This window comes from Diadema setosum, chromosome 11 (genome assembly GCF_964275005.1).
Source record: "Diadema setosum chromosome 11, eeDiaSeto1, whole genome shotgun sequence".
Classification (NCBI taxonomy): Eukaryota; Metazoa; Echinodermata; class Echinoidea; order Diadematoida; family Diadematidae; genus Diadema; species Diadema setosum.
In genome coordinates this window covers 36877727-36895579 of record NC_092695.1, presented here as the reverse complement: position 1 = coordinate 36895579, position 17853 = coordinate 36877727, and the positions used below count along the sequence as shown (strand labels likewise).

The 17853-nt window shown below is 38.0% G+C and overlaps 1 protein-coding gene across 1 annotated transcript in view; it reads left to right on the top strand.

Annotated features, from left to right (window-relative positions):
* Positions 1 to 940: 940 nt before the first annotated feature.
* The window catches only part of LOC140235466 (jouberin-like), a gene marked incomplete at its 5' end in the record, with an annotated part of 48290 nt that continues 31377 nt past the window's right edge, over positions 941 to 17853 (top strand). The window contains 13 exons of the mRNA XM_072315493.1: positions 941 to 1019; positions 2167 to 2248; positions 3347 to 3407; positions 4069 to 4382; positions 5084 to 5292; positions 7080 to 7239; positions 7931 to 8026; positions 8594 to 8696; positions 9397 to 9492; positions 10760 to 10858; positions 11535 to 11660; positions 12124 to 12194; positions 12989 to 13117. Coding sequence (XP_072171594.1) covers positions 941 to 1019; positions 2167 to 2248; positions 3347 to 3407; positions 4069 to 4382; positions 5084 to 5292; positions 7080 to 7239; positions 7931 to 8026; positions 8594 to 8696; positions 9397 to 9492; positions 10760 to 10858; positions 11535 to 11660; positions 12124 to 12194; positions 12989 to 13117 — 1625 coding nt within the window. The remainder of the gene's footprint in view (positions 1020 to 2166; positions 2249 to 3346; positions 3408 to 4068; positions 4383 to 5083; positions 5293 to 7079; positions 7240 to 7930; positions 8027 to 8593; positions 8697 to 9396; positions 9493 to 10759; positions 10859 to 11534; positions 11661 to 12123; positions 12195 to 12988; positions 13118 to 17853) is intronic.

Below are 17853 nucleotides of genomic sequence, written 5' to 3'. Positions count from 1 at the left end.
GATTCTATATAGTTACTTGAATCTTGATCTGGGGCCTGTCTAGAGTAATATATTAAAATCAAGAGCAGACTAACAAGTTAGTGTAGTAAAGTACTAGCCCGACCAGATGCCGTGTTGCATTTTTACAGCGACTGGGCTGTGTATAGTTAGTAAAGTACTAGCTAGCCAGATTACATGACGGTACTCAGAGCTAGATTGGAAAGTTTTATACAAAGACATTTGCATTTCAAAGACATTACAGCATGCAGCAGATTCTAAGACGGTAAGTTAGGCAGAATTCTGCAGAAACTAGAAATAGATCTAGGCTTCCTATGTAGGAAGGCCTAGGTCTAGACTAAATTAATACTAACTAGCCACTGGCTAGTTCTAATAACGTACATAGCTAATCCTTTCATTTTGGAAAGTTGAATCAATCAGCTGTCACACACTAACGTTGACACCAATTTACACAGATAATTTTTGTGTGTGTGTGATGTAACATTAGACATGATTAATGTCATGATTGAGTAGCAAAATTTAGGCTGGTGAGTCGTAACCATGCAAAGAGCAATGCTAAAACCAAGACAAACAAAGCCATTATTTTGGTAATGCTCAGTTGTTTCTCATGCAAAAATGGAAAAGTTCATCGCTTCTTGTAACACTTTAACAGTGCAGTACATGCAAGGTCACATACATATAGGCAAATGATAGTATTAAATACATGCGTCTGACAGTGATTTGCATTAAAGGTGTTTTGTCATTTTATGGACACAAAAATGTTTGCGTATTTTGATTTTTGTTTATCACATACATCTGTAGCACAATCTTTGTCATAGTTGGGCTGAACTTCAAAATACATGCTATTAATCACAGTATCTGGTGGTATCTGACGAAAGGCACGAGAGTCATGCAAACTCAAAATCTGATTTTGTGATCAAATTCAAATATTTGTAACTAATTTTGTCTTGTTTCCTCAGGGAAGGTAAAGAAAAAGGCTCGGAAGCTTCCAGCTGGAGGTCAGGATGATGAAAGGGCGCTATGTAAGTAACAAGCCTATCTTATGTTTGAAAACACTCTATGGAAAGATATTTTTGGGGGGCAAGCCAACGTCTCAACAAAATTTAGAGATGAATATCATTCTGACAATTATGTGTTTAATGAAATGATTGACCTACTAGTATTTGCTTCTGTAATACAATATACTTCATCTCTTTGTAAGCATTCCATAAAAGGATGTTGGTAGACAATGAATAGTCATTAAGTTAATTTGCAGTGGGCAAGATCAATCACTTTCCGTAAGAAGCCCAATATTTACTCTCTCATTGTGAAACAGTTTTTTTTTTAAGATGTTGGGATGTGCCTACATGTACATTAATTCAAGAAATTATTTTATTAAATTGCCAATGAATATCCCATCATGGGGTTTCAAGAACTCATACAATAATCTGTATGGTAGAATCTGTGCAGAAAAGATTTTGCCTTCTACAAGAAATGTTTTTTGTTTGCTTCAAAACAAAACCACCTCATATATGCATTTTGCAGTTTGTCAACAGAGAAGATGAAATTGTAGCAAAAATTTATGTCGTATTATCTACATTATACCCTGTAAAGAAAATTCTGCCATTAATATGATTTCTAATTCTTGACTCTTGGATTGCTGAAGATCATCCATTAAAGGTCACAGAGTTAAAAGTCTATTTCTTAATCACTCTTCAGTTTTAAAGCAATATTAATTGTATATGTCCAAATTGTGTCGATGCACACAGTTTTAAGGCTGTGTATTCATTTTGCAAATTATGTCATGAAATTCTGCATGGTTGAAGAATATTGTATCTGAACAGCATGTTTGGAATCTTGCAGTAATGTACCTCACACTTTAGAAAAAGAAAAAAAAAGAAAAATTAACCCCAATTAACCCCATATCCCTCGAGAACTTGCTTCCCTTTTGTACCGAGAATAAGATTTCTTCTCTTTTTTTTTGGAGTCGAAATAAAATCAGTGGAAATCTATATAGTATTGTTTCTCCTTCATCATAAAAAAGTTTCTGCTTTTATCATTATTCTGTGAAAAGGTCTGAATTACCTGCCTCCACAACATGCCAGCTTATAAAAGGAATCTAATTTTCAGGGTTGCAAAAGAGACACACACATTTTGATAGTGCTCCTTTTTTCCCTATTTCTTTTGAAGCCCCACACTCTGAGCAGCATGAGATGCAGAGTGAAACCAGGGCCAAGTTTGATGAGCTCCTCAAGTCAGCCATGGAGCAGAGGTAAGTTTAATCTTTCATACCATCTCTCTTTGAGAGCCTGTGATATCTTTTTTTTTCTTTTTACTACAAACTTTGCTCATTAAACATTGGGGAGTAGAGGAGATTTTAGAGAAATGTACACTTTTGTAGCTTGATGGTTCTTGTCATAGATCTGCAATATAATTACCTTCGCCAAGGAGGAGGTTTTTTATTCATTACCATTTGTTTGTCTGTGTGCAAAATAATTCAAAAAAAGTTGTGAAAAGAATTGAATGAAACTTGTAAGAAAGGTTGAGAATGACACAAGGAACAGATGATTTGATTTTGGTAATTATCTGGAAATTGTTATGGTTTTATGGAGGATTTTCGATATTTTGGCGGGTAGGGTCAATGAACTTGGGAGTTCAAGCTGCACATTTCTGAAGTTTTCATAGGCGCACTAAAGTGTGTGCTGTACTTTCTTCTCTGGCAATGTGCACCAAGCAGCTGGAAGTTGATGACGTAATAAAAGGCTTCTATATTGGGCATTCCAGGCCATTTTCATTATGCATATTATGTGTGGGTGGAAATCACTGATCTCTATGGAAGAACAAGATCGTTGGTGGAAATTAGCTGCTTGGCGGAGGTCTGCGCTCTCAGAGTGCTTCCCTAGTTATGTCATGAGATTATTCTGGCATGATGTGTAATTTGCATGAGAGTGTAAATAAAAGAAGACACCTCTGAATGATATTTGAAAGAGCAATTTTTGTCACTTGTGACAAACTAAAATGCTGTTTGATATTAAATTTGATGATTTGATTTGATGTTATTCTCCAGGTGCAAATTATTTTTTTCTTCAAAAATCAGTTAATAAATGAAGGCTAATAGTTTAAAAAAGGAGGTAGCTACCATATAGCTTGTTCCACAATGTCATAAGTTTTGCTTTGTTATGCTTATTTTAAAAACCTACAGACAAGATCTTGATGAAAATTAACTGATGTACAACTTCTTTGAAGTGTAACGGTTTAGTTCTCCCACATTCTCCTCCCCCACCCCTTTGAAGTAAAAGTGTATACACACACAAATTAGATAATATCACTCTGACTTTACATCAATATTGTTTGCTCTTTCTCCCAACAGTGATGTTAGTAAAGGTCAGAAGAAGAAGAAAAAGGCCCGATCCCAAACAGCTGATGCCATGGTAAGATACTTGTATGCCTGACTCTGGTAAGGTTGGCAAGATTCCACCCTCTGTTTAAAGGAAACCAAAACCCAAAGAGAAATGTGGATTCATAACTTTTGCATTGATTGTCCGATTTTTCTCAAACTTTCACTGATGTGTTCTACTAATGTTGCTGCTGTCACTCAATCAACATTTCTCTTTGGGTTTTGGTTTCCTTTAACAATGTAATTATGAAGACAGGGTTAATTCATCTGAAATTGACCATAGAAAGTCTTAAAGGTTTGTTTAATCACCATGGACTGAATGTATAGTTTGTGTTTATTGAACCCTGCTCCTTGTGTTACTATGATATTGATGCCTTACAAAAATTTTTATCCTTAATAATGTAACTTCATGTGCTTTCACATATTAAAATTTCTTGTGATCAATCACCGAATAAAAATCATTTTTTACTCAACTATTACATTAACAACTATTTCAAATCATATTTTGTTTGTGTGTTCTTAGCATCTTACAGCTGTTGAATGAAAGACTGTTCTTTATGATGTTTTCTTCATTCATGACACTCTTCACTTGTGACTTGGAGAAGGGAGATTCTGCATCGTCTGTGTTTTGAAATAGTGCTCTTCTTAAGTAGTCAGTTTATAGAAATGATGTGACTCTTCACTTTGAAATGCAGCTGGAGTCTTTGAGGAAGGCTGGAGACCTCCAGAAAGCAGCTGAGGACGACACAACGGCTCTAGCAAACACGTTCAACCAGGAGGACAGCCCCCGCTTCTCCAAGAACACCACAAATGCCAGGCGCAAGAAGCTGCCTCCGAAGAAGGGGCAGACCAACAAGGGCTTTGTCAACGACGATGAAGAAGCTATGGAAATGGAGGAGATGGGAGAAGAGGAGGAGGGTGATGATGGGATGCCCAAGAAGGGGAAGAAGAAGGGAACAAAGAAGAAGATGAAGAAACCACCCTTAGATGAAGATGAGACTGCCATGGAGTAAGCAGATGCATTGATGTATAGTATATTTTAATTTGTTCTTTGATGGCTGTTGTAATGACATATAGTTAAAGCATCTCTGTGCTTCGTATCTCAAATGCTATGATGGGGAATTAAAATCAACACTCAGCCAGATAGCCAATGACATTTCAAATAATATAATACACAGTGACTGGAGACTGAGTAGAATTCAGGCAGTATGTTTACTAGTAAAGTTAAATGTTTCCATAATTATTATTCTGTCTGGCTTTTGTAAACATGTTTAGAGCAAGTCCAGTGTATAGAAAACATCGAAGAATCAATCACATTCTGCAATTTTGCAGACAAATCATCCCAAGTCAAGTAAGTCAAGTCAATGTTTAGATTTTAAGACTGAGTAGATGACACTGGTTGCAAATGCATTGCACTTATGATCAATGGTCAAGAGCACTTCAGGATAATAGATTTATCTCCAAAGTGAATGAATGATTGATTTAGTATTGCAAGTGATTTGAATTTGATGCGAATACAAAGGATGTGCCCAGCCCTTGAGTGTGCACACCCATCATTGTTCTTTGTGCTCTGTCAGATAGTGATATTTGGTAGTAATAGTGCTAGTGGAGATGAGATGCTCATGGAGAAAAGCAGTATGACAATTTGTTCTCTCTGAATAATACAATGCCAGTAGGCTGATGAGATGCATTCTGACTTCCCATCCCTAGTCCCACCATGACAATGGCTGAGCTGGAGGATACTCCCAGAAAGCCCAAGAAGAGGAAGAAGAAGAAGACAGAGGAAGACGGGGAAGACAAAGATGAGGTGGCAGAGGAGGCGGTAACCAAGGAAACAGATGAGGATCTAGTGGATGGTGATGCAGATGGAAAGGGTCAAACACCAAAAGGAAAGGGGAAGAAGAAAAAGAAGAAGAAATGTAAGTTAGAATCATTTAAGTTTTTCAAGATGATCTATGCAATCAGTCTGTTCATTTGCAGGAAAGGTTTAATCAGTTTTTGTAACGCGGCGTATGTTGCGATGTAGGTGATTATCATGTTCCCCAAAAGTGATGTTTGTGTGAACTTTTGTAAATACAATTGTATTTTGAATGTGCTTTGTAATTTGTCCCCGCTGAACGAGTTCGAGCAGGGGACTATGAAACGGGCTCCGTACGTGTGTGTGTGTCCGTGTGTGCGTCCGTCCGTCTGTCTGTCCGTCCATGTGTGCGTCCGTGTGTGATCAAAATGTTCAATTTGCTACTTCTCTGTCATTTATGAGCCGATTTTGATTCTGTTTGCTTTATATGATAGCACTACATGGGAGCTTTGAAACTTTACACAGAATTTCAGTTGTGACCTTTGACCTTGACCTTTGACCTATATTGTACATTTTGCTTCAAAATGCTACTCCTTCGCCATTTCTAACCCGATTTCGATTCCGTTTGCCTTATGTGATGGCACTAGGTGAGGGCTTCAAAACTTGTACACAGAATTTTGACCTTTGACTTCTTTGACCTTTGACCTTGATTTTTGACCTATATTGTACATTGGCTACAAAATGCTACTCCTTCACCATTTTTAACCCGCTTTCGATTCCGTTTGCTTTATGTGATGGCACTAGGTGAGGGCTTCAAAACTTCTACACAGAATTTTGACCTTTGACTTCTTTGACCTTTGACCTTGATTTTTGACCTGTATTGTACATTTTGCTACAAAATGCTACTCCTTCGCCATTTCTAACCCGATTTCAATTCCGTTTGCTTTATGTGATGGCACTAGGTGAGGGCTTCAAAACTTCTTCACAGAATTTTGACCTTTGACTTCTTTGACATTTGACCTTGATTTTTGACCTATATTGTACATTTTGCTACAAAATGCTACTCCTTCGCTATTTCTAACCCGATTTTGATTCCGTTTGCTTTATGTGATGGCACTAGGTGAGGGCTTCAAAACTTCTACACAGAATTTTGACCTTTGACTTCTTTGACCTTTGACCTTGATTTTTGACCTGTATTGTACATTTTGCTACAAAATGCTACTCCTTCGCCATTTCTAACGCGATTTCGATTCAGTTTGCTTTATGTGATGGCACTAGGTGAGGGCTTTAAAACTCCTACACAGAATTTTGACCTTTGACTTCTTTGACCTTTGACCTTGATTTTTGACCTGTATTGTACATTTTGCTACAAAATGCTACTCCTTCGCCATTTCTAACCCGATTTCAATTCCGTTTGCTTTATGTGATGGCACTAGGTGAGGGCTTCAGAACTTCTACACAGAATTGTGACCTTTGACTTCTTTGACCTTTGACCTTGATTTTTGACCTGTATTGTACATTTGCTACAAAATGCTACTTCCGGCGGGGACATATTTACGCACCGCGTAATTTCTACTTTTCCTTGTTTGATGTTTGCAATATGAACAGAACCTTTTTGCTTGTGGGTATATTTGTGCCTGGAATATATTGAATATTCTCTTACTCATTTCTTAAATAATCTACAATTGTGTACCTACTATGCAAAGAAAATAACAATGTCCATCAACTGCAGTATTACCAGCAGAAACATAGCTCCTTGATCTTGTAATAGAATATCTTAGTTGATCATAGAGTATACTGCAATTTTCCCCTGTTTAAACTACATAGAAACCTAGTGACTCTGTAATACTGGTATGAGATCTTCATCAGTATGGTTCATATGAATTTGATATTTGCCTTTCCTATGAGCAGCTGCAAACACACCAATGCCAGCTGATGACGGTCAAGTGTTAGGGGTGACAGTCCATAGGAGTGACCGCCTGAAACCTGACCTGTACATCGCTCACCCACTGGTCAGAGTTCATGTTGTGGATGTGAAGACAGGAACCTATGCCAAGAAATCCAGCAGGTAACTACAAGACACAAAACAAACAATCAAATGAAATTGAATAGAACACCGGTTGAAAAAACTCCAGATGAACTGATGACTAAAATGTTGTTATGGTTTAATAGGTATGTTTAGTATTACTGTCGCAAAATCATTTCAGCACTTTGCATTTTCATTCTGGGGCACACAATGAGCATCTCCATGCATGTGAAACTGTTACAGTTCTTTGTGACTGGCTAGCCTTGAGGATGCACATTGCCTGAAGTGTGACCATATTGTATCAGTATGTGAAGACATAAGCAACAGCTCCATTAGGGGTTAATATTTCCAGCATTCCTGTAAGCTGTAGGCCCTATAGAGGTCATTTCTTGAGTATTGTTCTTGTACGGCATCAAGTGATACAAAAATCAATGCGGCAAGAAGCATACATGTTTCTTCTCTGTTCAAACATTATTTTGAAGTCTCTGACAAAATGATAACATATTTCAGGCAGCTACGATATTTCTGTCAGCTAATCTAATTGGGCACATTGACAGCATGGCGTCAGTGGTAGTCGTCCAAGAGGGAAATGCATATACCAAAATAAGCTGGAATGCCAACTTGTTCTGTGTTTACCATAGCTGAGGGAAGGGATGTAATCATGTTTTTTGCTGTCAGTCTTTGTGTGACATGCGGCATCTTGCTTCACAAGGAATTCTCATATTTCTCACAGGGAAAGAGCAGTAACTTCATTCTACGAGACCAAGAATGAGAATCTTGACTATATCTTGCCAGTACTCACACAGCCTTTTGACTTCAAAAAGAGGAGGTGAGTTTGAGTCACTGTGTTCCTGATTTATGTCTGTAGGATTCAGCATGCTAGCATGAATTTATTTAATAGATAAATGCTACTTGATTGAAAGTGCTTATATATCTTTGCATACTACATTGCTCCTGTGTAGAAGTGTTTTGTCAAAGTGTCTAAGTAAGCATGAATAACAAATTGAAAATGGAAATAAGGTTTCATTTGTTTTTTGATTTGAAAATTATAAGTGGAGTGAAATTGTCATAGATGTGTATATGTTTTGTTTCTGTTTTGTTTGGTTTTTCTTTGTGAGAGATTATACATATGGAGGCAAATAGAATAGAATAGAATCTAAGTTGTCATTATTGTACTTTTTCACAAGTATTATGCTTTAAAAAAATGTTGTATCCTTCCTTCATATTGATGTAAATTCTTCTCATTCATTCAGTTGAATTACAAGATCAATAATTAATTGAATCAAGAAAATGGGAGTGTCGCCCGAAGAAGCCAATTGATAATTGGAGAAATGTTGCAGCAAGTGAGTTTAATTCTAGTTTCTTGATGCAACTAATTCCTTCATATTGTTTCAAGGTCCATGATACCTACATGGGAGGACCAGATCATTCTCAATGAGAGCTTCCAGTACCTGATCCAAGACAGAGAGGACTGCCCCAAGGTCATTCTCTTCTTTGAAGTAAGTTTTGACACACAAAGGAATAGATTGAGCAGAGGAGGTTGTCAGCAGCAAGTGAAAACAGATGAAAATATGCAGATAGTGATATCATGGTATTCAAGATCGTCTGCATCAAGTTATTGGTTTTTTTGTTTATTCACATTTTAAACAGCTGCACAGAACCGACCAGTGACAGGTTAGATCTAGTTTTCTCAGTACAGTGCACTCCTGTTATAACGAACACGGTTATAACGAAATTCCGGTTACAACGAAGTAAAAATCCAGGCCGCAATAATATCCACTCTATATTTTTATTGTTTGTTGTTTATTTTGATATAACGAAAGAAAACTGCCAGTCCCAAGGACTTTGTTATAATGGGAGTCCACGGTATTAGATTTATATTTCTCAGTTGAAAGAGCAATTGTGTGATTGCTGAAAGAATTTCACCCTGAAGCATATACACCATGTTGACCCAACAGGGCTTGTTATGTGAATGCTTAAAAGTGTGAAGCCACTTCACTTCATTTGATTTCATGTTATTTAACGTCATTTCATTCATTTTCACTCCAATACTAATCACTCTAATTACAGTAAAATGGACAGAAACACTGCAGCGTTTTGCTCATGATAGCTACTACTTTTCATGCACAGCTGTGATAGATACTCATGATGTCCACTCACTTTGCACTCAACCATGCTACCATTGATTTCACATTTCAGATACTAGATTTTGTCAGCATGAACATTGCCAGCACAAGACCAAGGTTACTGAAGGGTGAGGGCACGTGGCACCGGATAGCATGGGCATTCCTCAAGGTATGTGGCCTAACCTTGTCTCCCCAGAGGCCAATAGAAACATGTCTAGGCCTTGCTTTATAATATCCTTGTTTCCTGTTGTCGTATTGAACCATGACCATATGTCTTTTCCTTTGGGTTGGATGCCTAGCAATTGCTGGTGTGCATTTAAACCAAACTTGCAAAGTTTCAAGTTCATATTCGTCTAACAAGTTCCGCTCCCACAGGAACCTCCCTTAACCTTGTAGATGGTTCCCCTAGATACCCTCTGAGATTTTCATTGACTACCATGGGCTTATAGGCAACAGCTGTTGAAAGATCTTAAATATGCTGGGAAGTAGTGCCTTGACAAATTACTTGACCTTAAAGGACAAGTTCACCTTCATTAACATTAGGATTGAGAGAATGTAGCAATATAAGTAGAACACATCATTGAAAGTTCGAGGAAAATCGGACAATCCGTTCAAAACTTATGAATTTTTGAAGTTTTTGTGCAGTCACTGCTGGATGAGAAGACTACTGCAGTGTATGACGTCACATGCGTACAACAATGTAAGGAAAATATAAAGAGAATTTCACAAAATTTCATCTTTTGAAAAAAGTACACATTCCCTTGACTTGTTACTGACATAATGTTATGGGTAATATTATTCCCATTGCCTTTAGAAAGAGTCAAGTCAGGTGCTCTTTTATTATGCAAAAAAAGTGAAAATATGTTGATTTTTCTTTACACTTTCTTTATACTGTTGTACTCATATGACATCACGAGCCTTAGTAGTCTCCTCATCCAGCAGTTCCAACACAAAAATTTTGAAAATTCATAACTTTTGCATCGATTGTCCAATTTTCCTCAAATTTTCACTGATGTGTTCTACTAATATTGCTGCATTCTCTCAATCCTTATGTTTATGAAGGTGAACTTGTCCTTTAAGCCTGTAACCCCTCATCATATCAAACTGCAAGAACAGACACGAATTTCTCATGAATCTGATATCAGTGATTCTGTTGATTTTAAAAACTGTATGGCAGAACAGAAAGGTTGAAGAATGTGCTTATCAGAGTAATATTACACAAGATGTCAAGAATATCTGCATTATAACAGTACCAATAAAACCAAATATCAAATGGAATCAAAGCTGAGACAGAGATCCTTTGTATGTTGTCTGTTATGTAAACAACACAAAGTGACTAAGTTTTCTACAATAGCAGAATCCCCCAATGAAGCTCTGTAGCCAGTCACAATAGTGTTAATTGTTCCAGTTTTCTGCCCTTCCGCTTGCTATCACAGATCGTTGGATCAAACGGAGCACCAAACATAGAAAAGAAAGTGCGCCTACAACTCTTTCACCCACCGTTTGCCTACAAGGCAAAACCAACGCAGCTTGATGTGAGTTTTCTTTTTTTACCAAAGCCTTCATTCACTTATCTTGTAAAGTGTTCAATATTCCTGCTGTGTAGCTAAGCATATTGGAGTTGTAATGTGAGAGTAAATATGATTCCGATTTATTTGATGTTGTACTGTGTCAGAGGAAAATGTTTTCTTGTCCCAATGCTTCTGCACTTGCAGGTTTTGTATGTCAAGTGCACATTTGTGTGTCTATCTTAAACATAAGCTATACTCACTAGAATATATTCTGCATTCAATACAGTGTTCAACTTTTCAGAATGCAATTTTTTTTTTTTTGGAAATGTCTGATTTCAGGTGCGAGTTTCTTCACTTTGTCTCCCTCTACAAATTAAATTTGTTAAGATCCCAACTGGGAGGCTTTCAATGTCAGATTTGTTATGAAAAAAAAAAATTGAGGCATTATTTTCTTGTAGTATCTGGAAATAGTAACATCAATGAAGATGATGATGATGATGACGACAATGGTGATGATGATGATGATGATGATGATGATGATGATGATTTTGATTGTGATGAGGATAACAATGACAACTGTAGTGCTGTGTAGGCTGATGAATCTGCCTCATCAAGACACTTGGGCAAAGTCTGCATCTTTATCTTTGAAAACCAAAAAGGCAAATGTCATGAATCCTATACATCCATTTTTCTGTACCAGGTGTTCCAATGGTGGGAGAATCTCCCTCGCCAAACCTACCCAGCCACCCTCTATGTCACGGTCAAGCCGGTCAAACCGCCCCAAGAAGTGGACCCCAGCACAAGGTCACTGTTTGCAACTCAGGAGGTGAGAAAATGAAGTTTGTAGAATTCTGTGAAGATTGTATCCAATCCAAAAGTCTGAGAAGTGGATGTGCAATTTTCACATTTTAACAGACTTAGAAAAAGTACCCCTCACCCCACATGATGAGAGCATGCATAACACACCGAATGAGATTGTAGAATAACTTAGAATTGTACCTATCTCATGATGTAAGCATGCAGCACCACAAACCTACATCTCAGCAATGCTGGTCTCTTTCTTCAAACATGACCTACCAAATCACATTTTGTAGGTTTGCACAAAATAGTGTGCAGCGCTGATCAGTCGGCTATGAAAGTGATGCATCAATTCTATATATGAGAAGTAATAGGGTAATTAAGCAGCATAAAGTCACAGATATTAATGGCCTTTTGTATCTCAATTGACAATGTGCTGGTGTTTGTCAAAAACTCAATATTACTGATTGGTATACTTCCTTGCTTTTCAGGAGCGAGGAACCATGACCTACAAGGAACTCAAAGAAACAATGTCTCTGAGGAACAAGGATCAAACTTTGAAGTAAGTGTTGCATTTCAAAAATAGCTCTTTGAAAGGAATTTTATTTCAGAAATATGACAGTACTTTACGTCATTAACTGCACACTCTTCAAAAGTTGGCAGTACTGTCTCTGCAGTGTTTTTTTTTTTTTTTTTTTTTTTTTTTTGGGGGGGGGGGTTCTTACCCTTTAAAGGGGAAGTCCGGACAATTTTCATAATTTCACATCATGTAATACATACATTGACAGCTCTATGTTTATATTTGTGGAATCAATTGTGGTCTGTGAGAAGAAACCCCACCCCCTCAAAAAAAAAAAAAAAAAAAAACACTGAACAGGGATGATGACATAGCAGTTTCACCATAAGTATACATGAGTGGGTAGGCTTACACATTTCAGAAATGGAGCAATGTAATTCCGTTACAATACTACTTGCATAACAAGGTCACCTTTGTAGAATTTATGCATTCTTCTTTTGTTCTTCCTTGAGCCCCCACTCATGCATTCTTATGTTGAAGCTGCTATGTCATCATCCTTGTTCATTGTGTTTTGTTGTAAATTTTAAAAACATTCTTATTCCTTATCCAAGTTACTGTAAATTCTGTGACTCTGTACCCAGTATTATCAATATTTATACAATGTAGTTGTTCAAATGTAAAAGTCTGAATATCATCTGGAGTTCTCCTCTAACCCGTTGAAGACGAGTCCTGAGTATACTCAGGCAGGGGTCTATGGGAAATGTGTGTTGGAGGAAAATCAGCCCGTCCTCAATGGGTTAAAATAGATTGTTTGTTATATTCTTTTTGTACTCTCACAGTAAGACCAAGATGCCAACAATTTGGAGTAAGCTGCCGGGTCAGATGTGTCGCATCCCAAACAGGGCCGCCCTCTCATTGGCCGGAGACAAGAAGGGTTGTCATGTGATCAAGTTCTCGCCCGACGGACTGTGAGTTAACCCTTTGTGTACCTTGAGTGCCGATTGACACACACACACACACACACACACACACACAAAAAAAAAAACCCATAGCGTTGTACACATTGTCAAAGTCCATGGCACAGAGATTGACACCTGCAGACACCTGTAGACTAATCAACATATCCTTGTACTGTATCAGAGCAATTACCCCCTGGCTAAATACTGGTTAGTAATAAGATTAGAGTAAAGATTAGGGTTAGGGTTTGGTTTTAAGGTTAGAGCTTGATTTAGGGATAGGATTAGGTTCAGGAGTAGGATTAGGGTTAGGGCCAGGGGAAGGGTCCGGGGTGATTGCCCAGTTGGTAATTGCCCTAAATTTCCTTGTACAATCCTTACCTAAATTCCCTGGCTCCAAAGGGAGGCACTCTCATGAGCATTCAAAGGGTGTGTATGTTTTTGACTGAGTTTTATACTTCATACTAGTATACAGTATCAATGCAATTTAATCATTGTCATTATAGATAACAAAATTCATCATATGTCAGTATCTATTAAATCAGCTGGTCTGCTATTTTGAGGGTGAACTCACTCAATGTGTTTCTTATTAGCATCTTTGATCAGGCTTGGCCAAAGTATACTTCAATTCAATTCAATTTAATTCAAACATTATTGCTGCTCATGTTAAAAATTTTATGGTGGAATAGAATTTTGGAAACTATAGGAATTTATGAAATACTCCCACTATGTCACCTTGAATCATGGTGTAGCGCCGAAACTTTTCGGGTGGGGGAGGACCTTTCATAAAACACAGATATTAATACGCAGCGGAAGAATTTTTGTTGGGCTTATTGTTATGTGTATATGTACTATTATGGTAACATACACTAACACTCAAAATATATCCCCACCTTTCGGTCTACGGGAAGGTTTCAAACATATGTACAGTGTGCAACAAGTCACATCAACATCACTCAGTCACAACTATACACATTCACACCAATTCATTCACACATACAGCATGGTGAAACACTTTCATCAACACTCACCATCATGCATACTATGCTCACCAGCAAAGAGTGATTAAATAAGTTCACTACCATGACTGCTGATCGATAACTATTAAGACAACTGTCTTTGAAGGAAATATATAGCTTCCTTTAATGGTTATATAAAGAACACATATACATTATTTACAATATGATTTAGTCATGCCAAGGGCATTCCAATCAGACCCTATGTCTGGATTTAATTGTCCTGTTTCTCAACGGTTTTATTTCTTAAGTCATTATAAGCTTGTTCCTAACAATTTAACCAAATACGAGCCATTGCAAAGATTGAGCAAGTTTTCAGTGCAGACATTTTACTTAAGCCATTGTTTCAGGTCACTGTAGTCGAGTTGACCTGAAATACCAAAAGTTTGGAAGACTGTCAAAAGCTGGGATGCTCAACACATCCTCGCTCTTTGAAGAGCGGGAGCAAAAGAGGATAATCAAATAATTTCTTCTATCTAACTCCAAAAACGTCTATTAAATGAAGCAAAACTTCATGGATCAAACATGAATCAATTAATCTTAAAACGTAATGTTAAAACATGAATAACATTCGATACATAAATACACGCAAAGTAATTATATGGCAAGTGCACGATCTGTTCAGTTAGGCTTTACATAAATGCATTGTGAGCCTATATGTGATGTGGCAGCCACAGATAGCTGCAGTCTACCTTTTTTTCCTGACAATACCACTTCATTTAAATCCAAAATAAATGTGACTTTCATTTCAAAGTCATGCAATTGAAGCGTCAAACAAAGCATCATGTGCGGCATAGCAACACTGAACAGATGAACAAATAACCTAATGTACGATTTACCAAAGTGTCAATATTTATCATAAAAGCAAATGAGCTTAACTCTCGGAATCAATAAATAGACTGTCAAAAGCTGGGATGCTCAACACATCCTCGCTCTTTGAAGAGCGGGAGCAAAAGAGGAGGAAGTTTGAGCCAAAATGATGCAAGATGAGGTGGACGGTACCATCTTGCTATATTAGAGGGTGGATACTGTAATCTGAGGGGGGGGGGGTGGTTGTGGAGTCTTCAGGTAAAGCATATTTGTACTACATAGTGTGCTGTTTTACCACATTGTTATTAGCACTTATACACATGACACATGAAACACATTTTCTTAAACTAATTACTCTCAAATATCATAATTTCAATACTTGAATAACTTTTATCCACCTCCATCTGTTGAGATGGAAGAGTCCATTTCTCATGAAATGACTAACGCTACTTTCTCGAGAAAAGGCAATAGAGAGGGGAAGGGAGAGGAAGTGGTAGGTAAAGAGAGTAAGGAGAGACAGAGAGAGAGGATTTGGGAACCAAGAGTGGGAGTGGATAAAGCAAGAGAAAGGAGAGAGAGAAAGAAAAGGGCAGTGACGCAAGCTCCTACCAGAAGCTGGTATATATCATGTGCATTACCATGGCAACCACACTGACTGGACTTCAGAACCTGTCAGCACACAGGTGTGTGTTTAGAGCGGTCCATTACTGACCAGTAGTGACTATAGTGCTTAGGAATGTGAGCTGCTTGCCCACTTTCACTTTGTTATAACATCCTAATCATCATCGTGCTATAGTTTAGACTATTTTAACATACAATACAAAACATTATCTTAATTGCAAAATAAGTTTATCTATATTACTTAATGTTGCACCAAACAGGGGCTACATACTCTTCCCTCCTTAAAAAAAAACAAACAAAAAAAACCAGCAAACAAAACACTAGCTCAAAATATGCTGTGCTCATATCCTTCAAAAACATTTCATGATTGTCATTATTGATGTGACAATGATATGAAAGCAAGAAATCTAAGCAAACACTTCATAACAATTTTACTTCCAATCCAAAAATAAAATGTTCTTTTCTTCTTCTTTATTTGGATGGATATACCAAAGGATGACTATCATCCTATAAATAACCATAATTCTCCGTACATCGTACAGCGTAGGGCAGATGTTTCTCCGGATAACACATCTCACAGGCAGTTCGTTGAAAGCGTTACTAGTTCATCTTGGACGTTCACTCAGTCCTTCATAATGAAACAGTAGCAACACATTTCCGTTGGCACACACATAGCAGTAGTGTTCTGGTGATAAATGGGCTTCATCATCAGGATTTATAACAATTACTGCTACGTCGGATAAGGGAGTATGGGACTGGAGATCCCAATTGAGACTGATCATACATCACCCAAGCGTCCACCCTAGCGACCCTCGCTCAAAACACTGTCCTCCTCTGGTCCAGCGTGCGAAAAAGGCCCTGCAACAACAGCGATACCTTTGTGGTCTGCTCTGTGGTTGGCTGGTGAGTAGAAATCTCAATCCAGACTGACCAAACATCATCACCCAAGCGTCCACCCTAGCAACCAACGCCCAAACGCTGTCCTCATCTGGTCCAGCGTAGCGAAAAAGGCCCTGCACCTACAGAAAAACCTTCCGGGCTGCTTAGTGGTTGGCCGGTGAATCTGCCTTCCTGTCAGTCGGTGTGCCATGGTTGATCTGCTTGTCACCCTAATTTGGCTTCATATGGATCATGCACTTCTAATAGTCTGGGTGCCAAAGCCACTTTTTGGGCCTAACCTTGTTTTACCGTCCACCCAATGTTTTTTGATGGTTCTACCCTATTTCGGGGGTGCTGAATCCGAATCTGGATGATGCAACTCTTGCATCCTTGAGGGTTTTAAGATATTCAAGATGGCCGCCAAAATGGCCGCCCAAACCGGAAATTCCCATGTATTTCCTTCTTGATGGTGAGAAATTGAAAACAATTGATGGTTTTACCCTATTTCGAGAGTGCCGAATCCGAATCTGGATGATGCAACTGTTGCATCCTTGAAGATTTTGAGATATTCAAGATGGCCGCCAAAATGGCTGCCAAAACCGGAAATTCCTATATATTTCCTTCTAAATGGTGAGAAATTGACAACAATTAATGGTTTTATCCTAGCTCGGTGGTGCTGAATCCGAATCAGGATGATGCAACTCCTGCATCCTTGAGGGTTGTGAGATATTCAAGATGGCCGCCAAAATGGCCGCCACAACCAGAAATTCCCATGTATTTCCTTCTAAATGGTGAAAAATTGAAAAAATTGATGATTCTACCCTATTTCAAGGGTGCTGAATCCGAATCTGGATGATGCAACCCTTGAATCCTTGAGAGTATTGAGATATTCAAGATGGCCGCCAAAATGGCAGCCAAAATGGCCGCCAATTAAAACCGGAAATTCTTATGATTTAGCTTTTAAATGATGAGAAATAGAAAACAATTGATGGTTTTACCCTATTTCGAGGATGCCGAATCCGAATCTGGATGATTCACCTTGAGATGTTCAAGATGCCGGGCTGCCAAAATGGCCGCCAAAACGGAAATTCTTATGTATTTCCTTCTTATAGATGGTGAGAAATCGATAACAATTGGTGGTTTTACCCTATCTTATTTTTGACTGAAAGATTTCAGGTTTTCATCAATGGCACAGTTTGAACTTGCTGTATAATACAGTGAAACCAGCTCTACCGGATATCTTTGAGCTGGTACGATACAAGTGTGCCAGCGGTTCATCTAAATCGTATTGTGATAATGATGTAGAGAAGTTTACTGAAATTACCCAACATTACCTGTCTTAATTCATAAGCAGTTCAAATCTCTTCATCCATGAACACTCAAATTGGTTAATTGGTTTATATTGGTGGTCTTGATGACATT